Source organism: Berghia stephanieae, chromosome 6, assembly GCF_034508935.2.
Source record: "Berghia stephanieae isolate SIO BIC M18660-M18661 chromosome 6, UCSD_Bste_1.3, whole genome shotgun sequence".
NCBI lineage: Eukaryota > Metazoa > Mollusca > Gastropoda > Nudibranchia > Aeolidiidae > Berghia > Berghia stephanieae.
In genome coordinates, this window is record NC_088365.1 from 19,272,309 (window position 1) to 19,298,689 (window position 26,381).

Below are 26,381 nucleotides of genomic sequence, written 5' to 3' on the forward strand. Positions count from 1 at the left end.
TCTTGGGTGCTTTAATTGTAATTCTATAACTTTTTACTATCCCATTTTCTTCCTTTTTACTGGCGCTGATATGACCTAAGTGTGTTGCAAGCGCAGTAAAACCCTTAAAAACAAACTTTCTGTCTTTGTTTTGGAATGTGGTTACTTGTGTTCCTGACCTTCCATTGTGGACAGGAAGGCACTTACTGTGTCTTCTACTTCTATCCCGGAGGAAATTTAGCTGAAGGATTTCTTCAGAGGTGAACAGTCTTGCTGTGTTCTCCATCTCCTTATATCATTTGTCCTTTCCATGTGATTTGTTCTGGAATGGGACCACCTGGTTTCATCTGAGGTAACCGTTCATATAAGGGGATAGAAGACACAGTATGTATCCCCCTGCCCACTATGGGAGGAGCAAAATGTCGATGCGTTTGTTTGAGGTCACCTAAAAGTCTCATTTAGGGTCAGGGACTCGGCTGCCCAATAAGTGGAATAAAAATAAAATACAATATTTACACACTATATTGTATTCAAAACTAAAAAAAAAAAAAAACAAACCCCAAAACTATAACAGTACATGTCAGAATGATAATTGACAAGGAATAAAAATATCAAGTAATCTCATCCCAAGACATGTTTTGCTTTTATACTACTTTACGGCGCTTGTAATACATTTAGGTCATAAATAGCGCCAGTAAAGGAGAATTACAATCAAAGCACCCAAGAATAAGGTACAAGGTACAAAAGGGGAATTAGTTCGAAAAAGGAACAGATTTAGATTCCAAGAGCACACTATCAGTGCACTTAGTTTTATATCACCTAAATGTCTCATCCTGACACAAGGACATGTCCCTACCAAGAGGAACACACTGAAGTGTTTACAAATCATAATATATATGTAAAAGAAAAAATATTACTATTACAGTGCATGACAGAGAGAAGATTTACAAGACAAAACTTATCGTCTCCCAAAACTACATTTGACTGTTTTCCTCCAAGCCAGGACAAAACCAAGTAATCTCATTCCAAGACAATGACAGAAAGCATATAGGAAAACAGATATTCAGATATAGGGCGATAGAAGACTTAGTAAGTGCCTTCCTGCCCACCACGGGTGGTCAGACCCCCCCCCCGTAGCTCTCTCAACTTTGTACTCTCCGGAAATTTAAGAACGCTATTAAGTAAGAACATTGCGTATGATTTAATTACATAATTTATTTATTCAAATTTATTTTGTAAACAACACAATATACATTAATTGTAAGATGAGAATCCTAAGCAACGAGTACAACACGTCTTTTTTTGTTTTGATAATAACAATTGTAATATTATAACAAATCCTTTTATAGTATACAAGAATACATTACATTTGAACACATCTACTCCATCCACCAAATGAGCAAGCGAGGCAATCCCAATAAAAATTCATATCTATAATACTTTGTGACAAAAATATAATTTATGTGCTGATTTGGCAAAACCCATTGGATGGCGCAAGAGCTAGTCTTGAGATACGAGTAAATAAAGGTGAAAAATCGTTATCTGCATGATTTTTGTTTTTTCACTTTATCGTATTTATTATCCATCCAAATAAAATCTCACGAAAGGATTTTACAACTTGAAGCTTATAGATAATTTAATAAAAAATCTTTCTGGGTTCTATTGTAGTAAAATACCTCCAAAATTGACTTAGAATCTGCCTCTATCGTAGAGGATTCAATTCAGTGCTGAGAACCGAAACTTTTACCAAACCCCAACATATTACATATAATTCCTTTTGTCATTGTTTCCTCATTGAAATGCAAGTCAGTGCGCATTAATATAAGCTACAATTGAGTCAGTATAACGACTACGCATGGCTACAAACAAAACGAGAATGCGATAAGCAATAGTCCAAAATTCCATTTACTGTCTTGTGTAAAACCATTGTTCCATCAATAAAATCATGCGACTAATGCATTCTTGTTTCAATTTTATATCATAATTTACTTACAATGTAACATATTTAAAAGTCAATATCAATTTCTGCAAATTAAACTAATATCATGCATGACATAGCAACAATGAGTAATGAGAGAGCAATTGGCCAGCGAGGATGAAGCTGCCACACGAAACTCTTCCTCTTAAAGTATCACGTCAGGGGGGAAATATCCTTGGATTGTGGTACAGAAGGGCATTTATTACCTTATTTTTGGGTATGAATGTGGTGCTGTTGTGATGATAATGTAACTATTTTTAACAATTGGCAGTAATAAATGTATGTCTTGCCTTTAAAAGCGATTGCTCCATTTTTAAATTTTTGACCCCCTCCCTTCAAATGTGATTTATTTCAGATCTAATTAAGATAATTACAAGATTCAAACTGCAATTTGTTCAGAAATGGTGCTTTCATTCGAATATGTAATAATATGTAATTCGAATTTATCTGACATCCAACGGGTTTTTTCAGAACACAACACATTTGTTTCACAGAAGGATCTGACAAGATCTAAAGAAAAAAAAAAGTATTAATAAAGTATTAACATGATTTTATTTTTTAAAAAGCGATAAGCATCCCAAACCAACTATAATTTCGTAAACAGAAAAAAAAAAAAAAAAAACCACATGCACACACACATACAAACACAAACATAAAAACAAGACACAATGTATAAATAAACGACAACAAAGTGCCTTCTGATTAATTATAACAATTCGATGGACAAGTGTGCTGTGGAAGTGTGGGAGTAAAAAATGTGCATATAAGACATAAAAAAACACATGAGAGAAAAAACAAAGAATACAAGACCTTTAAAAAAAAGTGTAAACCTTAGATAGATGTTGTTCTATTTAAAAACACTTTCATCACTTCAAGCTGATGACAGACAAAAGTTTACAGTCATCGCATAATGCATCAACACTGAGTAACAACAGCTTTATTATTGCCTGATCATAAATAATAACAACAACAACAACAATAATAATAATAATAATAATAATAATAATAATAATAATAATAATAATAATAATAGTAATAATAATAATAATAATAATAATAATAATAACAATAATTATTATTCCAACTTACTGAACAACGATGAGGCCAATGAATACAGTTTACCTATTACTTATTTTATCATTACAATTTTTCTTTTTAGTTTTGCTTATTCGATATGACACTTTTAGAGATTATCAGAGCTTGTAAAAAGGAGTACGAAAAAGTTACAATTAAAAGCACCCTCGAAAAAGTAGGACACAGTGGAAGAACTAAATCAGGTTCAAGAAGTAGAATCCGAATCAAAAATGTTGGTGTGCCTATTTCGAGACCACTTAAGAGTCCCACATAGACACAAGAACACAATCCTCACCAAGTGGGATACACTTTAAAATACACATTACACATCTCTGACCAAATAACATACTATCGGCAGATGGTTTATGATGGCAAGAAAGAAAAAAAAAATTACTAAAGAAAAGGTTCATTGGACTATTTTTTCAGTCTGAGAGAACTACAATATACAAAAAGAGATGAAAGATGTTGACCAATATAGAACCTGCCCAGGGACCATATTATAATTATATCTCCCTCCATCAGTTTTGGTAAATGTATGTCAAAAGAAGTAAAGGGAGTAAAAGTCACTATGCTCGCTGAAAATAAATTAGTGTCAAAGGTGATGAACTCTTCTCCTTTTTTGTTTTTTTAATTATCAGTGTAGTTTTTTTTACTGATAAGTTTTTACATAATCCAGTGAAATTAAAAAAAAAAAAGACAAATCTGTTCAGATATAAATGGAATCAGGTCTTAGGCTGCACCCCACCCCCCCCCCCCCCCAAAAAAAAAAAGAAAAAAAAAAAGAAATAACAACAAAAACAACATAAAAAATGAACTATTTTAAGAAAACGAAAGAAATGCTAACGACGCAGAACAATAATTATGTATACAACAATTTATAGTGATTCTGAAATCAAAGGTTTATATCTTATATAAAGTTTAAAATCCAATCAATCACCAACCATCCTTCCCGTAAACAGTAGCATAGTATATCACGAGAGGCAAGACACATGGGTTTAAAAACAAGTATAAAATACGGATAATAACTAGTTGCTCTCAGTAAGAATGATCATTTGTGATGTATCACATTCTCATCCATTTGGCATTTTTATGGGATTAACAAGGTAAAGACAACTAAGTTTTGTTGTTGCTGTTTTGTTTGTTTGTTTGTTTTGCTTAACTTGTAGGTCATTCAGTGCCATTTAAAAAAGATCAAGCTAACCAACATCTTTTTAATAATTAAAAAAAAAAGCGACAAAGGGACAATCTCAGAGATAAGAAGTAGATTCAAGAGCGCTACATCATTGTTACTAGTTTGAAACCTCCACAATAACACAACATCTCCGACAAAAGAGATCGACTTGAATGGTCACGCAAGAAACACATTTATAAAACCTAACAACAGTAAAATACAGTAGAATTACTTTAAACCGAAATTTTGGGGACCTTCTAAACCGTTTCGGTTTAAAGACATTTTGGTTTAAAGTAAGTTCCCGTGTTGCAATGTTTTTCAAGGGTAGTAACTATTTAAGGAATTTGCTCATTTAATCGTATCATGGGTTTCCCGTTAAATGGAGTTGTTGAATAAATGCCGTCTTCGTAACCATTAATTTAAAAAAAAAAAAAATTGTGTGTTTTAAAAATATTTTTGGGGGTTTTCGTTTTCAATTCAAAATTGTTGAAAGAGTTGAGTTCAGGATGCCGTGTAATTTACATATCTCCGTCTTGATCAAAATTTTGTTCATCGGCTTCACATAGTATTTTGATTTTAAACCCAAACGTGTAAGCTCAGTGCTTTCTTTTAGACAACTTTTAGTAAAATGCAAAGCTAAAATAAGATCGAAAGTTCTTGTGCGATAATTGATAATGAATGATGCGAAGCTACTCAGAGGTGAAGTGAAATGGAAATGAAAAGGCGTGTCAATGCTAAGCTGTCTACTACACATCCCTCTATCGTTGAAAAGCCATTAGGTTCAAAGGCCTAATTACATAGAACCTCCCCCCCCCCCCCCTCACACGCACATTTAAACAAAGTGGAAATGAAATGGCATTTCAATGGTAAGTTGTCTACCCCCCCCCCCCCCCCTCCTTATCGTCGTGTTGAAAATCCAGTCAATTCCAAAGCATCAACACACGAGCGAGAGCATCTCGCTTGCGTTATTCTACACCCCAACTCCCCCTCTTTCCTCATTTTTCGCCCGTCAGTCACCCACTGTCTTCCTTTTCCAGTCTGTGCGATTGTGGTGTTGGCCAAGCCCAAGTGCAGCGATTGAAGTGTTTGCTCCCCCCCCCCCCCCCCCCATCACCCTCATCTTATACTTACGCTCTGTTTAATATCGTCGGGCATTATTAGGTGTGGCCTCCTTCCCGAATTTATGAAGAAAAATATAGAGAGAAAAAGGGAAGGTGCTCTCAAGTTGTTTCGGTTTAAAGAGAGTCCTGCTTAGAAGTATTTCGGTTCATCGTAAGAATTAGTACAAAGATAATGAAGAAACTCGTACAATTTATTAAATTCTTTGCGGTTTAAGGTATTTTCGGTTTAAAGTAATTTTACTGTATAATGTAAACAATATTTTAAAAATAAAAAACAACCCCGGAAAAAACTCATCTCTCACACATAATAAATCCATCTGAATCCTTCTTGACAGTAAAATCATTTATCTAAAAAGTTCTGATTCGATTTTCAGCATCATGGCTTAAGGTTTGGTTAATATGTTAATATTTGAATTTGTTAAAAAGCTAAAGACAATTAAAATTTCTGCATTATTCTTTCTTCTTCTTCATTGCATTGTAGTACCCTTATAATATAAGTTATATAGATAGCATCACACTATACTATAGTTTACAATCATACATCAACAACTAATATTTCGCTTCAACAATCATGCTCAATAAACTTGTCTGTGCCAAGCAATAATAATTTTTTTCAAATGTTTTTGGGCATCTCATTTCAGTGCTGCCACTAACTAGTTAGAATAAAATCATATAAAATATTTGTCCTTTGGTAACCCAGACATTCCTTAACAAAGCTGTGTATTTACAAGGAAATGTATTGAATGATATTATCATTTATAAGCTCAACGAACTCACGATGGGGTCATAGTATGCCATAGTGTATCTTAAATATTGGCTGCAATTAACTCAACGAAACATCTTTCACTAGAAAATATTCTACCACATGTTACCTGTATTAAATATACAATATACATTTTGTTAAATTTTTTTTTAAAAATCACTTTCAACATGCGTGCAGGTTAATGGATAGGACCAGCCTATTCTGCTCTAATTACCATCTTTTCTTTTTTCAAAGAGCTGTTAAAAAAAAATAAATCTATAATGACTAACATTCCAATCTCTCCATTTTCTGATCATTCAAATTCTTTGGTGAGGTGAGATAAGAATTTGAAATAAATTGCATATCCTGTTATTTTTACATATGTTGACAGAGCATGAAGTAAAAAGGGAAGAGAAAAAGAAGAAAAGAGGAAGAGAAAACTCAACAGACCTAGATCAGCAAAATGATTTTGGTTCAGTGATATTTTTAAACAGTTAAGTTGACATGAGGAGGCTTTCGTTGGGTTACAAGTGACTACCTCAGATTATGAACGGTTTCCATTTTTTTCCTATAATTTTTAAAGCACAATTCCTATAATAGGTAATTCCTAAGCGATTGATGTAACTGATACAAAACATTATCATAAGGACAGATGATAGACTTCTGAAGAAAGCTGAAGGAGAAATTGACATGTCCTTGATAACAGGTTTATCACAGTGGGTGATGAAATCAATCAATGGATTATTAAAATTATATGTGCACATACATTTACGTATAACTCATCAGCAATACTCTTCAACAGTCGTAACGTCACTTCCTTCCTAATGATGCATGGTAACTTAGTAACACTGGCTCTAAACTATCGGAACAGTGGTGGACGCCCTTATGAAATATTTCCCCAGCGAGCATAAAAGCGTATCCAGGGGAAAAAAAAATATCATAAATTTGATCATGTTTTGACTTCTACACATTCTGATCACAAGGGATGTGAAAAGTTCTAGCCAGCATGAAGAATAAAAAGTAATGATTTTCTTTGTTTAGAACCAAGATGGCCGCCGTTGCCGGGCGACGTGACATCAGACTACTGAATCCAATTACAAATTGAATCATTTGCAACATAATAACAAAACATGAGGAGCCCTTATCAAATACACAAAAGAACTGAAGTTTTGAGTATGCATGGACACATGGTAAAAGAAGTCATTCGCATTTGATAACCTAGATTTTAAAGATTTTTTTGTTTCCTATTTCAAATAAGGAACTAATCAATTATCTTTTTTTACTAAACTTCAATTGATGCTATGCCTTTAGTTAAAATAACTCACAACATCTGCCAGCCAGATATAATATACCAACACACAAAACTATATGTGACCTTAAATGTTCATAGTCTGATTAATACAATTTAGTGAGAACTACTCATAAAAACGGCTGGTTAAAATCAATAACAAGGAGATGAGTGACGTCAATTTCGTTCCTTCTATTAGTGCTAGGGAAAATAATGAAAGAAAAATGTGCATATATACAGTCAGTTAAATGAGTTAAGCAATGCATCTTAGTACGATTACGATGATTACAAATGTCCAAACATAATCAAGGTAAATAGAGCAATATGCTTTACTCAAGTGTCTGGGAATTTAGCTAGTGATTCAGCCAAAATTTGTCATTTAACCTATCATTAGTATCTGTTCGTCAAACTGTTCATTTTCATTCAATCTAACAAAATAAAATATATTTGAAATATCTTCAATATCAGGTAAAAACCCTATGAGCACGGTTAAGTAAAATGATTTAAATAAAAACCATTGAAAGAAATCATAAAACATCCTGTTGATGATCCTTGCTATTTCGACAAACATTCATAACTTTCATCGGTGTATAACATTTTAGAAAAGTGATTAGTATGGCATAAGTTTATCAAACTTCTGATTAACAACGCAATTTTGAATAAAGTCCACACCTTGTGTAAAATTTTGAGTTTAAAAATTCAAGATAAAACTATAAGATACACAAAAGATTGTACAAAGCATTACGATAAAAAACAAAAACAAACAAAGAACATCTGACCACCCATTGCTTTTGTTCAACCTACACTGCAATCCGCTTAAGATAAACTCCCTGGGATCAGAGAAAAAGGTCGATCTTATCCAAAACTCAAGGGGAACAACCCTTCAGCGACACAAACATATGTTTAATCTGTTGGTTATCCTCCAGCTTCCTTTTAAGATTTGCTAAACTAAGAATTACTCTTTTTTTTTGGACTATTATTCTCGTCAGATTCATCTATCCTATGCAACAGGCATGCGATGATCTAAATGCTTGAAAAGGTAGAGAGAAAGAAATAAAAAAATTGAGTGAGTTGAGACGCTATCATCATTCGTCCCCTTGTTTATGCTAATTGCGCGATGAGTGCCAGTTGTCTTGTTCTTATTACCGATTGGCAAACCATTGAGACTAGCCTACCTAATGAGGGTTCAGTGGGGGGGGGGGGGGGGGGGGGAGAGGAGAGTCGCAGTGGGGATATGCATGGTTTGAACGTAACAATGGGGAGGGGGGGGGGGGACAGGCATGATAGACAAAGGCCTTTGCCCCCATACCCATAGTCTCTAGTGTGCTGTGACAAAGGCACAAACCCATATGTTCACGTGCGTGTTGAGATATGTAGCGACATGCTTGTGTATTTCAGTGAATCTCTCTGCACACACTACACACTTGACTAATATAGCCAGTGTCGTTTCTAGATTGCCGTAAAAGTGAATGCATTGCGCGATGAGGAGTTTGAAAGATGGGAGATGGAGGTAAGGGGGGGTGGGTGGAGGGATGATTGTCTTCTAGCTATCCCAGTCCCAGTTGTGCAGATCCAGATTGATGAGTTTATCCAATCTGGACTAGCTCACGGATGGAGTTTATCTTAAATGTTTTAAATGACTAATGATTTAGAGCAGAAAAATCGGGACCAGCCTCAGAGTTTATTTTAAGTGAGAGTTTATCTTAACTCACTCAACCCTAACACTGACTATATCCGTTATTTACCCGGGTTACTTTTACCCCATGCCTATTTATTACATTTTTTTTTTCTGAGACAAATTAAAGGCGTAGTATCAAAGCTAATGTTTTTCATTTTTACATTTTAATGATAGTTGAATAAAACTTTCTATGTACATGCTCATTTTTAATACATTTTTTTACAATTTTGAAAAGTAGCAAAAATCTCTAGGATTGAGTGAGTTAAGCGGATGCAGTGTAATAATTTTGTTGGTGAATGTAAAATATGTGTTATTGAATGGGAAAAGAGTAAATAGATGTAGAAAGTGTAGATCACATGAGATGAAAATGGGAGTTGAACTCTAGAAATATGGTCCTATCGTGTCCTAAAAAAACATGTGACCATTATCATCATCAACTGAATATGTGTAAATGTTGCTGCTCAAAGCTCGAAGAAATAAATAATAACGTGAAGTTGAATGTAAGCTTCAACTTAATTACATTACGCCACTACCACATCATCTCATTCATCTGTGGTGTTTCATTCATCCTGTTTTGTTGATAAAGGGGAAACCCGAAACGTTCATTTGATCTGTTTTTTGTAATTAAATTGAAGCTTACATTCAACTTCACGTTATTATTTATTTCAACTGAAAATGTAAAAAAGATATTCTATTGATAACGAACCCTGATTCATTTTGGATAACACAAATTTTATAAATGCAATCAGAGCTTTTCTTTCAGGTAAATGTTGAAAAAACAAAAAAAAGTTTAATTTTGGATAACACAAATTTTATAAATGCAATCAGAGCTTTTCTTTCAGGTAAATGTTGAAAAAACAAAAAAAAAGTTTAATTTTGGATAACACAAATTTTATAAATGCAATCAGAGCTTTTCTTTTAGGTAAATCTTGAAAAAAAAAGTCTTTTGATATCATTTCTGCAGAAAACTTCTTATTTTTTCTAATTTTATTTCTTCCCAGGCATGAAGTTAGACACCAAGGTGAACATTCTTACTTTCATTTTAATTCTTCTGAATTCATCATGAATAATTTTGTTCGATTGCCCATTCTTGTGAACTCACCGAGGGAATTAGATTAATGATCAAAACAGATCAGTTTCCACCGTTGTGATTCTAAAAACTGAAAATGATGCATGAAAAGGTGCAAAACAAAGCTGATAGAAAAATTACGTTAAAAAAAAAAAATTCTAGGCAGAACACTGAAAATTACTCCTGTATTTTCCAATTTACTTTACTCAGCACTATACCAAACATCCATTTTGAGATTATTTATCTTACACCAAAACCTGTCCCTATCCCTTTTTTTTTACCTTCATACTTTCCATGAAACATAAAATTACCCCAAACAGACAAATCTTTATGAAAAATCGAGCTATGTAAAATTTGGCTGGAAGAATGTCTATCTAGTAATTGTGTAATCCTCTCTCATCGCTTGAATTTGCCCTTCTTGCCTTCAAAAGCATCATGCATGTGAAATGCTGAAATGGAGAAAAGATTTAAATCGTGTTCATTATAACATAAATATTAGAGCAAAGAAGATCCTGAAGCCTTCATTGATGAAGTAGCATAGAGTAATATGAGTAAAAGTTGTAGTCTTTTTGTATCCAGATATTGAATATATTATAAAAACTTAGATGTTTCAATTCTTAGAAAAATTGTTCCAATGGAATAACGAACGACTAATGCAAAAGATCAATAAATTCTACCAAGAGTAACATTGCAGGAAGATATGCAATGCCCCCATCAAAATAAGATCTTTTGATTATAACTCATTCAGCAACTACAAATAACACATTATCAAATGTATGGGTTGAGATGGCAATCAGCAATACTTTTTGTTAAGGAGAGCAATGTTAAAATGTGTTAATGTGTTGCAGGTGAAAACTTTGGTGGAGAAATAACTTATTCTTAAAACTGAATTTCCTACTATCTTAATGTCTATTTTTTGTTTTCAATAATAATTTAAATTAATATTTAAAAAAAAAATAAAAAACTGTTACTGAAGGACTTATAACCTTAAACATGTTGTTTGTTGCTTGTTTCCATTTGGAATCTTTGAAGTCTACAGCACATATCACCCTCTTGGTCCTATATAAGGTTTATATATCTAATAAAAAACAAACTACCAAAATGAAAAACAAGGTATAAAAGGAGCAATCATAAATAACTCATAAAAAAACAAAAAATAAAACAAACCTTTATAAAATATAGTGTTGAAAGTTACATTGGGTAGTAGAGAGTTTACTTTGTCAATGACTGTAGACTCATCTTTGTGGGTGGCCATTTTGTTCCAAATCAGCAATAAATCGTCCCGATCACGTATGCTGACGCTCACACCAATCACCTCATCATCTGCAGGGCAAATAAAATTTCAAATTGCTGAACAAAAACAAAACTTTAACATTTTAAGTTAACTAACATCAGTGCTGATGGTGACAAAAAGTGAAAAAGTAGGAAAATGTTGAACGATTGCCTTTAAGCCCCATTTTTACTGCACTAAACCCCACTTTTAGAGCAATTGAGATGATAGACTATCATTGATACTCTAGCTAACTTCTGGACAGTGGGAAACTGCACCTGTGTGTTCCACCACACATCAACCCTCTCATTGCTAGAACATTGTTTCGAGAAAATGTAATTTTTAAAAGGAGGAAATTCCTCCTCTGGACTCCAAAATCACAGAATTCAGTGGATCCGAGGAAAACCATCGGCACTGTAACATAAGTCAGGCATCTTGATTTGGATCCACCTGTTCTTTGCTAGAATGCCCTAACCTTGATAATATGACACTAAAGACATGATAAAGACATGAATATTTTTATTTTAATATGAAAAGTATTACTCTATTCCGGGAGTGAATATACAAATTAAAAAAAAAATAAATTAAAAAATTAAAAAAGTAAATAACAAAACAAAAACCCATTGAAGACGCAAATGGAATGTTGGTTGACAAGCCTGCAGTTTGAACAAGCCTCTTGATCATCATAACCTGATGATGTTCCATCAAGTCTGATCTAAATCAATGAAAACAAGCAGGTTTCCGTAGGCCACACTGCCACTAATCTTATTGCATTTTCTCAATATCCTGAGTGTGAGAAATTGAATCTAGCTTAGATGCCATGAATTCCATTAAAAAAGGACTTTGCATTGTTTGCGCTAGGAATCAAGTGTTAATGCTGTTATTATATTCATAATACCCCATTGTTGGTTTGTCAATTGATAGCAGTGCGAGTCACATATTAATATTAATGTATTGACATAGACCTACCCTCCGCAACACAATCAGAAAACTGTTCTCCTATTGCAGCCAAAAGTAGATGTCGCCACACATCTTCCTGGGAAAACAAATAACATTATAATTCAATTGAAAGTCATTGAGGGAAAATAATTTCAGAAAAAGTTAAGAAAGATTTTTGTATTTGGTTTATTCCTATCTTTCTCCCGGTAAATTTTATGAAGAGGCAACATTAAAATAATGCATTTGTAATTCACAACAAATGTGCTTATATGGAAAACCTTAATCAAAACCATAAAAAGAATGCTGCTAGATGAAGATGTAATTGGAAAACACACTTGAGAGTCGTTAAATAGCAATAGGGCACTAACCGTATCTTGTTTCTTTACTTTGATTGTCCAATTTCCTCCTTCACTGTTGTTTTCGTCTTCCCTGTATATTCAACAAGGTATTAAAAAAAAAAAGAACTATCAAGAATCTATCCTTGGCCACCGCTTGTAAGTTCATACAATCAACATATGCTTAACCACTAAATATTTAAAAAATCAGCTCATCAACATGCATTTTGTGATAGCCAAAAACATGTAATAATCTCATGATGATTCCCTTCTTACAGGCCATAAGAAGCACAGTACAAACAAGATGTGAATCACTCGCAGACAAACATTCAAATTCCACTCAGATGGATAAGGTTGGAACAAATCTATTTTATTTTTTCCCTGTTTGAGTGCCTGTTTATCTAAGATTTTTTGTTGTTGTAAACATCGAAATTTGCGTCTATGAACCAAGTGATGAATTAGATGGTCTCTAATGTATGATAAATCAATAAATCAGCTCTGTTCTGTGCTTATCTAAAAATACTGGGTCATTATACAAAGTGAAATCTGAGACGAAAATTATCAAAAGGATCTTTATAAATATGAAATCTATCTTCTAGAGTAGAGGTTTATGTACATAAAGCAAGCTATCATAAGATGAGCTAGGATTTAAAGACCATTACAATTTTATATCAAAGTGGCCTAATAATAAGGAGACATACATAAATGAGACGAAATTAATTTTTCTTTTCATATAATCTGCAAATGTACAGACACATGAAACCGGTCTGCATATGTGGTGAAGAGGAAGAGGATGCAGAGCATATACTGCAGTGATCCAAAAAATACTCAACTCCCAAAACTAACTATACATTTGACTGTTTCCCTCTCAGCTAGAGTATCCGGCCAGGGCCAGGACAAAAACAAGTAATCGCATTCCAAGACAAAGAGAGAGAGTGAGTTGGAAGACAGACATAAGGGGATAGATGACACAGTAAGTGCCTCCCTGCCCACTATGGGAGGCCAGGAACCCCACCCAGATATGTTTTACGATAGCCAAAAACATGTAATAATCTCATGATGATTCTCTTCTTACCAGGCCATAAGAAGCACAGTACAAACAAGATGTGCATCACTTGCAGACAAACATTCAAATTCCACTCAGATGGATATGGTTGGAACAAATCTATTTTAAAGCAATCCGTTTGAGTGCCTGTTTATCTAAGATTTTTGTTGTTGTAAACATTGAAATTTGTGTCTATGAACCAAGTGATGAATTAGATGGTCTCTAATGTGTGATAAATCAATGAATAGCTCTGTTCTGTGCTTATCTGTATCTGTATGGTTGGCACTGAAGAAACCAATGGTCTGGTTGTATTTCAGCGGCGTCCTCATTGGGCACGGGCCCATGTCAGTCGGGCCTTGAAATCGTTTAGGTGTGGTGCCATGATGACCAGTTCATCCAGCCCATTCCACTCCGAGATAGTTCTAATGAAGAAAGAATTTCTGTAGTTTTGTGTTCTTGTCTGTGGGATTTTGAAGCAGTTCGAATTGTTTGTGGCGTATCTCTCAATGGGGTTTTCGGTTATGTGGTTGGCAAAAGTGAGTGCTCGGATTTTTCTTTTGGTTTGGTCGTGGTATCTAAAAATACGGGGTCATTATACAAAGTGAAATCTGAGACGCAAATTATCAAAATGATCTTTATAAATATGAAATCTATCTTCTAGAGTAGTGGTTTAAGTACAGTTTTTAAAAGACCACTACAATTTTATAACAAGTGGCCTAATAAGGAGACATACATTAATGAGATGAAATTAATTTTTCTTTTCACATAATCTGCATATGTACAGACACATGAAACTGATAGTCACCTGTCTGCTCATGTGGTGAGGAGGAAGAGGATGCAGAGCATATACTGCACTGATCTAAAAAATGCTCAACCCATGGAGATGAGTCATTGCCCTCTGCAACTTCTCTAAATAAAAAACTTTTTGGCCTGCTAAAAGAAATCAAAAAGATGAGCACCTTCATATTAAAAATGGGACTCCAGATATAAAGGCATACGAGAAGATGAAGAAGAACATCATCTTGACAACTTTTTAACATACATTCTCTTAGAAAGATCCTGTCAATCTTGCTTTTCAGCATGTGATCATAACTGTGCAGATGCTATCCCTACTATATGTTAAAGTGAGAAGAAAATTGACAGTGGGAAGCTAACTAAGCTTGGCTAAGGGTAAATCTAATATAGATTTTATTTGCTTGATTTGAGTCAAACAAGATTAACTCACCAGACAGGTCGTCTATCCTCCCTCATAAGGTGATAACTAAATCGTATATTGAGTTTCTGTGGCCCGGGGATGTTATTATATACACTCCAAAACCCCTGTGGAAAAGTGAACAAAATTGTATATATATATATATATATATATATATATATATATATATATATATATATATAATATATATATATATATATATATATATATATATATATATATATATATACACAGCCGTTTATTACACTAGAAATCTTTCACTTTAGTTTTCTACCGTCTCACCCCAATGGGAACGACCCACCGTCGATGACGGGGAGACCACCGTGTGGTTACGTCATAACAGATGTCCAGAACGTGAAAACTGGCCTATATTTATCCCTGCAGGTAGAATGCACCGCTTGGATTTCATTATCAGTCAGGCTATAGGACAGATTTCGTAAAATCGACATTTTTACACTGCAATTGCTGACCATACACTTCTTCCATATTTTTCTATTTTATATGGATATAACGGCCACATTTTCATCTTTAAGACGCAATTATTTTCATTGATATCAAGAAATGGTGAGTATACTTTATTCTCTCTTGAAAAATGTATATTTTTCTATTTAAAATTAACCAAAAAAATATTTTTAATTGTTTAAAAAATTCAAATTGATGTTATCTGAGTTTTGTTACCCTAAAACATGGTAGTAAATATAAGAGTAATAATCTACTTTTAATATAGTATTTATTTCAATGATTTGTAATGACCCGTTTTTGCACAATGAATGTGTAAACACATCTTGTCTAATTCTTTGTTGGCTAACAAAATAGTCCCGTATTCAGGCAAACTCCTGAGACATAAGAACACGAGTCCAATTGTGATGATAACGTTATTGTTGTTGTTGTTTTATGGTGATGATGATGATGATGATGATGATGATGATGACGATGATGATCACGATGACGATGATGATGATGATGATGATAGCGCAGTTATAGTAGTAATCATAGTAGTAGTAGTAGTAGTAGTAGTAGTAGTAGTACACACACACACTCAGAGAGAGAGAGAGAGAGAGAGAGAGAGAGGGGGGTGAGCGTGTGTGTGTGTGTGTGTGTAAAACTCGTGTACGCACATTTTTAGCATGGAACGATTTTTATTGCTTGTTCAGTCAAGTTCTCATGATTTCTCTGTGAAAATTGATCTTTAAACCTATAACTTTCACACCAATTTGCCATTCCGTCTTCACGATTCGCACCTTCCCTCGATATTCTTCTACATCGCCCGTTGGTACAGTCAACGGGCGTAAGAAAAGAGGGTAGATAGATATATTATAACATCAAAAAGCGATGTGATCAAAGGTGGCGGATGATTGTGTAACATCAAAAGCCCGGTGGACTGCGCTACAAGGCCGAAGTTTCGAGGGGATATGTGATTTGAGTGGGAGGGGCTTATTTGACTTTGCCGATGACCGACTGGTGGACGATTGAAATTATAATTGTCCTTTTTCAGCAGCCAATTGGAAATGGGTAATTGTAAACATCTGATTGGCGCTTCATGGATAGAAATCAGTTTGGAGGTCATGGGATGAATTTGCTGGAGAGATGGAGTAAATTTGAAATGAATTGGACGTAATTTGGGGGCGTTGTCTAGGTGTCAAATAAGACTCTCACAGACCGGTGATAAATCCTTTTTTTTTTGGCCGCAAATGCTACAGTAAACTTCTTTCTCTATCTTATTTTTGCTAAAAATATTTCAGAGTGGGTATATAGGCGGATTCCATTTTGAATAACGGGCATATAGAACTATATTTTAAAGGAAAATTATTACGTTATTATTATTAGCAGGCATCTAGGCGATCACTATCGTATTATTACTAACAATCAATAATATTATTATAACTCTTATAATTACAATTATTATTATTATTATTATTATTATCATCATCAATATCAATAATAACTAATAATTTTTTTCTTTACTCAGATGAATGGTCATACTGAAAACAACCATTGTCTCAATGCAAATGGACTCTGCCAAATAAGCTGTGAAAGGGCTCAAATGAGATATGTGGTCAAAAAACATTTCATGCAAACTGCTCCAGAATTAGCAAGTGAAGTTCCACCAGTGAAAAAAAAAAGAAAACAGAACGTTGGTTAATTAGAAGCTGTTTCTGTGAAATGTAACAATCAGCTGTTCCTTACAATAATCGTGAGGTTTTACGTATGTTAATAAAAAGTATTAATATATAAAATGTGTTAAGATCTAGACGTCTATACAAAGTTCAAAGGAATACTTATAACTTATCTTTACCTATGATTGTCAATTTATTTTAAAATAACAGTTCACTTTGATTATCTGATCATTAACCCCCCCCCTCCCATCTTTTTCAATGCATTTATCACGATTTTTTATTGTCAAAAAATGGATATTATTTTTTTTACTATTATTATTATTACAGTGGTGATCAAGAGTAAGATAAACACACTGATATTATATGATTATTACTAGTATTGGTATTACATCGATATCACGTGTTTCAACTGATTCGCAATGATCATTTCTGTTATCCACGATGCTTCGGTTGATCAATAAGCAGACCATTTTCAACAAATTTCCATTTTAAATAGTATTAGCTATCTGGTAGGCGTCCTTTTTTTTGTCGCAGCACTGGAGAGGGAGAGAGAGAGAGAGAGAGAGAGAGAGAGAGAGAGAGAGAGAGAGAGAGAGAGAGAGGGAGAGAGAGAGAGTTTGTGTGTGTGTGTGTGTTTTGGTGTGTGTGTGTTGGTGTACATAAAACTAATTTATGCAACGTTTTACCACGATACAATTTTCATTTTACCACCTCAGTTTAATCTCTCATCAGTTCTCTCTGACAATTGAACTTTGAACCTATAACTTTAACACAGCTACATCATTCCATCTTCACGATTCGCACCTCATCGCGATATTCTTTTATGTTGACTCGTGGTACAGTCAACGGGGTTGAGAGAAGAAGATAGATATTGAGTGACATCATCAAAAGCGATGTGATCAAAGCTGGCGGATGGTTGTGTAACATCAAAGACCAGTGACTGGTCTACAAGGCCTATCATATTCGTGGGTATGTGTGATTTGAGTAGGAGGAGCTTTCTTGACTTTTTTTTTTTTTTTTTTGTTTGTTTGTTGCTTTAGGTCTCTTCCAACACAATTGAGGTTATATGAGAGACCGCTGAAACAAAAAAACGAGCAATCTAACAAAGATAGTACAAATGTAAATCAAAATCATAATCTAAAGATATCATAAGCTAAATTATAAATAACCAAGAACAAACAGGCAGAAGATTTACAGAAAAAAAATATCCCCTGTCAAAAATACAATCACAAACCAAAGAAGCAGGATAGGCTAGTAAAGAGAAGAAGAAACGACATCACTATCGGATCGTACACCCATGCGAACATCATAGGTATACGATTCAAGGGTGATGCTCCCATCCAACCACCCGCTTTCTTGACTTTGCTGATGACCGACTGGTGGATAATTGAAATTAGAATTGTCCTTTTTCAGCAGCCAATTGGAAATGGGCAATTGTAAAAAGCTGATTGGACGCTCATGGAAAGAAAGCAGTTTGAGGGACATGGAAGGAAATTGCCGGAGAGCGTGGAGTGGGGAGGAGTAAATTATATTGAATGAGTTGATAGTAATTTGGGGCGTTGGGAAGTTAAATAAAACTCTCGGAAACAGGTGATGAGTCAATTCTTCGGTCGCAAATGATTCAGTAAAATTCTTTATTCTTTCTTTTTTTTTATTTCCTTTTTGTCAGAGTGGACATATAAAGGCGAATTCCATTTTTTTTTTTAAACGGGCATTTAGAACGATATTTTAAAGAGAAATTATTGCGTTTACCAAAATTAGCAGGCGTTTAGGTGATAGCCACTATATTATTTTCATGAAATGATCATTATCATCATCATCATCATCATTATTATTATTATTATTATAGTTTAGATCTATACAAAAGTCAAAGGAATGCATATAACATATCTTTTCCTAAGAATTGTCAATTGCCATTACTAAAACCAGTTCGTTTTGATCATTTGATCAACAAACCCCTACAATTCGGTGATTACGCATTTTTTAAATTGCTGTCAAAAAAGGATATGGCTGTACAGGTGAGCGGATATCTCAACAATGCTTCATTACAAAACGACTTTGATTATATATTTTTACTCTGTGAGTATTGATGATTATTGCAGTATTTCTCATTTATTTGTATAAACTCAGATAACTATGTAATTTTTGATTATATCGTTTGAAGTAATTAAAATTTCGGACCAATTTTTATGGTTATTTCCTATAAAATCTAATCCCAAATGATCTACTAAAATTATATCAAATAAAAGTATGTAAATCACTAGTTATGACTCTAAAATATCTTATTGCAACATCTAATAGCATCTTTACTACGCCACTTTGAACTTGAGAAAAAAATCGTCAAAATAGGAAAAGTTGCTCAGTCGCCCTTTCGGCACAGGCCGTGACTCATCATCTGTTATGAACTAGCGTCCGGCAAAATTTACCTGTCGAACTAAAGTGAAAGCAGTAAACGGTTGTGTATATATATTTATATTTATATTAGTCAATAAATGGACATGATTCTACTGTCAAAACTTGGCTTAATTTGATAAAAACGTATCCTTCTTAATACAAACATTGTTCTGTATTTGGCATAGGATAGCGGCAAGACTAGTGTATCTAACATAACCTTAAAAACCATGACTTTTTTACATAAACCTCACTCATTGGAGCTTCATTCTCATTGCCATCACTGGTCTCTTGAATGAAATGGTTATACCGGTGTTCTTGACGATAGGAAATAGAAGTTATTATTTGAAGATAGGTCTTGCGCTAATCAATGCTTAAATAAGACCTTACTTTTTGCATCACACTTTTTAAAAAAAGTGAACATAACCAATTGAAATAATTTCTTAGGTAGCGTCAATTGCCAAGGACCTTGACAACTGGCAAATCATCAACCACAACGGAGCCGTGATAATTTGTGACCTATGTCAATTGCCAAGGACACACCAAGATCTCTAGAGTTAGTTCGCAATGCCATGTCAGTTCATAAACTATGTATAAATACTACTATTAACTGCCACGGAGTAATGTTATTGCCACGGAATGATGTTGAAGAATTCCAACTTGACTCCTTGGTAGTTGATGAACCGTCAACTACCAAGGACTCACTCTGTGGTAATTGATACTTTCAATTTCTTATTAATGAATCTGACCAAACAGCATTCAAAATGGAGAAAGGCTTTCTTTCTACCTGTACAGTGTCCACGGTGTGAATCTTTGTCAATGACGATTCATATTCTCTTGCTGTTGTGCCTCTGACAGACCTGGAAAATATGACAAAACATCTCTAGGTTCGTAACCCTGCTATTGATAATATTGTATAACACTACTAATCTAAAATAATTTTTAAAAAACTACTAAAGATGAGAAAAATTATTACTCGTTAAAACAAATAAAAATATAAATCAAAGTCATATGAAATCGACGATGCTGTTCCCATTCCACACAACTTTCGGCCAAAGCATTCGATCAATTCGTAACTTTGGATAACAATATACCCATCAGCAGTGAATTGGCATCTCAGGAACCACTGAACTCGTAAATCTGTACATTTATGGTACTGATTCTTTATGTTGAGGAGAAGAGTTTGTTTTCTTCTATTTATTTATTACTTGTTTGGCTGATTTTGCTGCTGTCCTTGACTTTCTAAGGGCCTTGTGATAACAGTATTAATTATCATGCCCCCCCCCCCCCCCCCAAAAAAAAAAAAAATTAAAAAAGGCAGAAGAGAGATTGTAGGTTATCGGCCATCCAAAACAAAAAAATTAATTCTTTTTTTTTTTTTCTTGTCTAATATTTTTCAATTTTTGTTAGGGAGACAAAGATTTTGGTCGTAATTTTCATATATAGAACTGTTTCTTTATGTTGTGGAGTGTATTTTTTTTTAGACTGTTAATAAAAGCATGCCAACCTCCCCCACTCCACCAGTCCAATCAAAAAAAAAAAAAAATGAAGAGTGAAAAGAAAGAAAAGAGATTGCAAGTTATCAACTGTCGGACACAAAACGCATGACAAAAGATCCACGGTGAAAATTTAAAATACAAATTGAAAGAAATGCTAGCACGAGGAGCTTTCGGAAGTCCTTGCGAAAATTGGTTAATATTTAGACCTGGAACACTTTAAATTAAACCACCTGGCCACGGTCTGTGTAAACAAAGCGGGAGACCTTCGGAAAGCTCCTCGTGATTGCATTTCTTTCAATTTGTATTTTCACAATGGATCTTTTGTCATGCGTTTAGTTATTCAATTTGTCAATATAGCATTTTAAAAATTCCAGAACAAACCTTGATATTGATATTTTAGTGAAAGTTTAAACTATCCAAATACGACCATTGTTTTGGTTTTCCGCTGCCATTTTGTTTTGTGAAGAATTGAAAGCAGTCGGGGTTTTTTTTTTTTTTCTATTATGGTTAGCTCGAGGTTGGAGGATTTTTTTTTCTATTACAGTCCACTCCGATAATGGCAACTTTCGGTTAATCGCAACATTTCCCAAGAAATGGAATTAATGCTATATAAAAGTCACTGGTTAATTTCAACAAACTTTGGTTAATCGCAACAAATTTTCGTCCTAAAAAAGTGGTAAATTCAATAAATCAATCAAACAAAATATCATGATTAAATTTCATCATGGAAGAAATCGTGACAGGTTGAAAAATTGAGAGTGAGCGGGCTTTGTAGTATGGGTTTGTGATGTCATCTGTGGCCAATAAATAGGAGGCAAGAGGGCTGGGCATAGATTTTACAACAGGTAGACAATGTCAGTTGTAAAGAGAGACTGAGCGTTATCCTTTGTTTTGGGATTGACTACTGTGCATTGTGACAAACAAGTATGGTAAGAGCTTATTGTCTCTCATTACGGCTTATCTCTTTGACTCTTAAAAATGTTGAGAACAAATGAGTGAAAGTTAATCCACTCTGAATAAAATGTCGACTTGCACCAAAGCTTCTTTTGCTTGTCGAAATGAACACAGGAATGCCATATGGTTTTTGTTTCATTCAAATTGCTGTCTGTGGTGGACAAAGAACTTTGTTTACAACTACTTGTTTGAGTTTAGCATATATATGTGTAAAATGTTGCAATCGCAGACAGGAAACTCAACTTCAGTTAATCGCAACATTTTCGCTGATCCCAAGGTGTTGTGATTATCCGGAGTGGACTGTAGTATTAGAATTAGGGTTAGGAAAAGGCTATTCGGACCCGAGTCTGAATTGCTTCCCGTGGCAATTCGGACCCGACTCTGAATTGCTTCCCGTGGCAATTCGGACTCGAGTCTAAACTACATAGAACTCTGTGGCTAACCAGGGTCGAGTCTGAATAACTCCATAGCTCTTCGATTCGGAATACTGCAATGCAATGCGCCCGAATGATGAACTTATCATTAGTATCTATTTTTATATAGAAATAAAACAGCATATTTTTTTAAATTAAAAAAGAATTAAGATACTGCCTTTTGTCAAAGCCCGACCTATACTGCCTTTTAAATAAAACGCTCAATGCCCAGTCATATTATTCTCCTTTCTCTGCACTTTTCGCGCACGCAAATAGCAAAATATATAATGTAGATATGTCATGCATGTATCTTTTGCAACACGCTCATGGCAAATCAAATAAATCTTCCAATCATTACACAAAGACACTCTTTTTTCTATGCGAGGACAAATTGATTGTTAACGTTAATAATAGCGACTAAGAATTGTAATCTCCCAAAGACCACGAATATTTAGATCTATGTTTTGTTTTTTAAGGCGCTTGCAACACATTTAGGTCATATCAGCACCAGGAAAAATGGAGACATTGGAGTTCTAGAATTACAATTAAAAAGTACCCAAGAAAAAGTAAGACAAAGGGGAATAATAGATCACCGCTTTTGAAGGTATATCTAGTCATCTTCGGGCGTTCTAAACCGTGACTTGCTCGCTCACTCGCCCTCCTACGGACTGACAACTGACAACTGAGAACGAGCAGCTTCCACCCACCTTACCACGCTTCACTTTCGAGCCAGCTTCCACTTCCGACACTTCCTGTGATTGCGCAGGCGCATTGTGTCAGGAGTCCGAATTGCCACGGGAAGCAATTCAGACTCGGTTCCGAATTGCCACTTCATTAGGGTTAATCATGTCTTAGTCTTAGTCAAACTTAGTCTGAGTAGGGTGTTTGTTTTTCCTATACTATCTAGAGCACTAGGGTTAGTAAAAGCAAAGGCACTAGAGCTGGATACCTAGGTTTTATTTTTATTTTTTTCTTAGGGTTAGTCGAGGGAATATTAGAGTTGTTTCCCTTAGCGAGGAGCTTTCTGAAGGCCTCCCAACAAAGCAAGATAGCGACAGGGACCTCTCTCCTTTATCATTTCATTTACTTTACAAGTGCCGAAATCCGACATTTAGGCTACATCTAGTACTGGGATCATTCGAACTATGACGAAAGTCAAAATTTTAAAAAAATATTAATGGCAAGGTTTACTGGAAAGAAAAGTGAAGACGAGTGTGAGTATGAGTAAGGGAAAGAGTGAAAGAGTGTGTGTGTAGAGTGCTAGGGCTAGAGACGAGAAGGGTCAGTAAGTATTTTTACCGATCAATCCAAAATGTCCATGGACTTTGCAAAGGTTTCAAAGGAATATCGACATTGGCTTTACACGCTAGACGTTCTTTTAATTTTTCTGGATCATCCATAAAATCACCATCGGTTTGTTTTTCTTCTGCCTCAGCCATTGTTTTCCTTGTTGGCAGACGAAAACAAGGGAAGGGGACGTAAGAAATAGTGTCGAGCGGAAGTCTCGATGATACCTCAAGTCATCGGCCACCAACACTCAAAACTTCCCGAACTCGATGACCAAGGAAAAGTCGGGAATTCCCGAGAAGTAGCACTTCAACTGAGCTTTGGATGGCTTTTTTGTATTAAAACTTAAAATACATTAAATAAATTCACTTTGTATAATAATAAAACATTGATACCTATAACCATTTTGATCTATTTACGACGTTTGTGTTTTGTTAGCTGTTTAAAATATGATATAACGTCAATACCCAATACCAATGACTAGGTATTGAATGAAAGCACCGATGACTAGAGCGATGCTCGAGACTTTTTTGAGTCTCGAGACTCAAAAAAGCATCGAGACGCAAAAAAGTCTCGAGCTTCGCTGGAATCATCGCCGGCGAGAGAGGGGTGAACAATGCAGATAGTACACATTGTTAGTAACGCGTGCGTCGCTCGCGCAGTATAGTCTCGAGACTCGGGACTCGGGACTCAATACGAGAAGCATCGACGACCAAGATTCTCGAGACGAGAAAAGCATCGAGAACTAAGTGGAGGTCGGGAAGTTCTCAGTCCTCGATGACCTGACTTCTCAAAACCTAAAGCATCGATGACCTTTTGGTGACCTGGATGCCCTCCCCTAGAGTAAGAAAGCTCAGGAGAAAAAAAATATCACGTGACAAAAACAATGACGTGTAAATAGTTTTCGAAATTTTGCTATATATTCAGAACATTTTTCTTTTGAAAACAAATGTATAGAACAATTATAGAAAACACTAGGGAAATATTCATTCATTAGATTTTCCATTCAACCATGACAAAATAGTTGTTGTGCATTATACTCCTCCTCCTCCTCCTCCTCCTCCTCCTCCTCCTCCTCCTCCTTTTTCTTCTTCTTCTTCTTCTTCTTCTTCTTCTTCTTCTTCTTCTTCTTCTTCTTCTTCTTCTTCTTCTTCTTCTTCTTCTTCTTCTTCTTCTTCTTCTTTTCTTCTTTTCTTCTTCTTCTTCTTCTTCTTCTCTTCTTCTTCTTCTTCTTCTTCTTCTTCTTCTTCTTCTTCTTCTTCTACTACTACTACTACTACAACAACAACTACTACTACTACTACTACTACTACTACTACTACTACTACTACTACTACTACTACTACTACTACTATTACTACTACTACTACTACTACTACTACTACTACTACTACTACTACTACTACTACTACTACTACTACTACTCCTACTAGTACTCCTACTACTACTATTATTATTACTACTACTACTACTACTACTACTACTACAACTACTACTACTACTACTACTACTACTACTACTACTACTACTACTACTACTACTACTATTACTACTACTACTTCTGCTGCCAATAATAATTATAATGATGATGAGAATGACGATGATGATGACGACGATGATGATGAGGATGATAATAATAATAACAATGATAAAATAATATTAATAATAATATCCACTAAATGTGCTCAAAGCGCTTTACAAAGGTCCCTGGTCAACAGCAACATTTAACATGTAGGACGGGACATGACGCCTGTTAGGCGATATTACAATTTTTCGGACAAAGACAACGCTGTTAACGGCCAGGTACTCATTTTACACCTGAGTGCGGTGAGAGAATGTGAGTAAAGAGCCTGTTCCAAGGACTCAACTATGTGCCGAGCACGAGGCTCGAACCCAGGACCTTCCGATCCGAAAGCGAGTGTCATACCACTAGACGACATAGCCGCACCAATTCTTTATCGAAGTCACGAATTGTTTTGAAACCTGAGGTCAACCTGGCCAAAAACAACATTTTGATACATAATTGTTGGTTTTGAAAAATATGTACATTGGCAAGTCCCATTACCAGGGGCGTGGCTATGTTGGTTGATTAGGTGCCTGGCACCCCATCCATCTTTTCAAAATGGATTACAGCATTAAATAAAAACTAAAACTGAGAAATGGTATATACCGCCTCTTACTTTTTTATAAGTCTTTTCTTTAAATTAAAAAAAAAATCTTTTGTATACAAATAAAGCATGTGTAAGCCATTTTTTTCCTTCTGATTCTGGCACCGCCTTATACTGTAAGCATGCCACGCCACTGCGCCCATTACATTTTGTTGCGATCTGTATGTAGCGTATTCCAGAAGTTGACAAGTAGTCCTTCAGAGCCACTGGGCCCTTGGAACCGAAGTTTATCTTGGTATCTGTTGCGTGAAAACCACCATATCCATTACATGTTACCCTTTGGATACGACGCTAGTCTATCGCAACGGACATACCATCAAATCTTATAGACCAAGCTACCCAATCACTGCAGGGTGGTCAGGGAGGTCAGAAAAAACCCACGACTAAACCCAGGATTGATCTCGGATCCTTTCGCGTGTGAAGCGAGTGCTCTACCAGCTGAACAAATGGAACCCTCCGGAATCGACACGCTATTGATGACACACGCCTGAAAATTTCTTCTGCTTTTATCGTTTTCATTTCAAGATGTCTGTAATGTTGACATCTCTTAAGTTCTACTGAACATGGCCTGAAAGGGTTAATAATATTTGTGAAGTGAAATCAAACGACTTTTGTTTTGGTCTTTGTATATTCAGGTTTTACCCGTCATT

General features: G+C 35.0%; 1 protein-coding gene across 1 annotated transcript; it reads right to left on the minus strand.

Annotated features, from left to right (window-relative positions):
- Positions 1–5,988: 5,988 nt before the first annotated feature.
- On the minus strand, positions 5,989–24,330 carry LOC144974622 (eukaryotic translation initiation factor 4E type 3-like). Its single transcript, XM_078917686.1, has 7 exons — positions 23,576–24,330; positions 20,198–20,270; positions 14,915–15,009; positions 12,678–12,738; positions 12,340–12,406; positions 11,268–11,423; positions 5,989–10,549 (listed from the first exon to the last, which is right to left on the minus strand). The coding sequence occupies exons 1-7, from the start codon at positions 23,713–23,715 to the stop codon at positions 10,497–10,499; spliced, it is 645 nt and encodes a 214-aa protein (XP_078773812.1). The 5' UTR covers positions 23,716–24,330; the 3' UTR covers positions 5,989–10,496.
- Between the last annotated feature and the right edge of the window lie 2,051 nt (positions 24,331–26,381).

Coding starts and splice junctions, on each gene's coding strand:
- LOC144974622 (XM_078917686.1), bottom strand. CDS start 23,715: ATGGCTGAGGCAGAAGAAAAACAAACCGATGGTGATTTTATGGATGAT. Junction 12,407..12,677: donor AAGTAAAGAAACAAGATACG/GTTAGTGCCCTA, acceptor TTGTTTTCCCAG/GAAGATGTGTGGCGACATCT. Junction 10,550..11,267: donor CAACACTATATTTTATAAAG/GTTTGTTTTATT, acceptor TCTCCATTTCAG/CATTTCACATGCATGATGCT.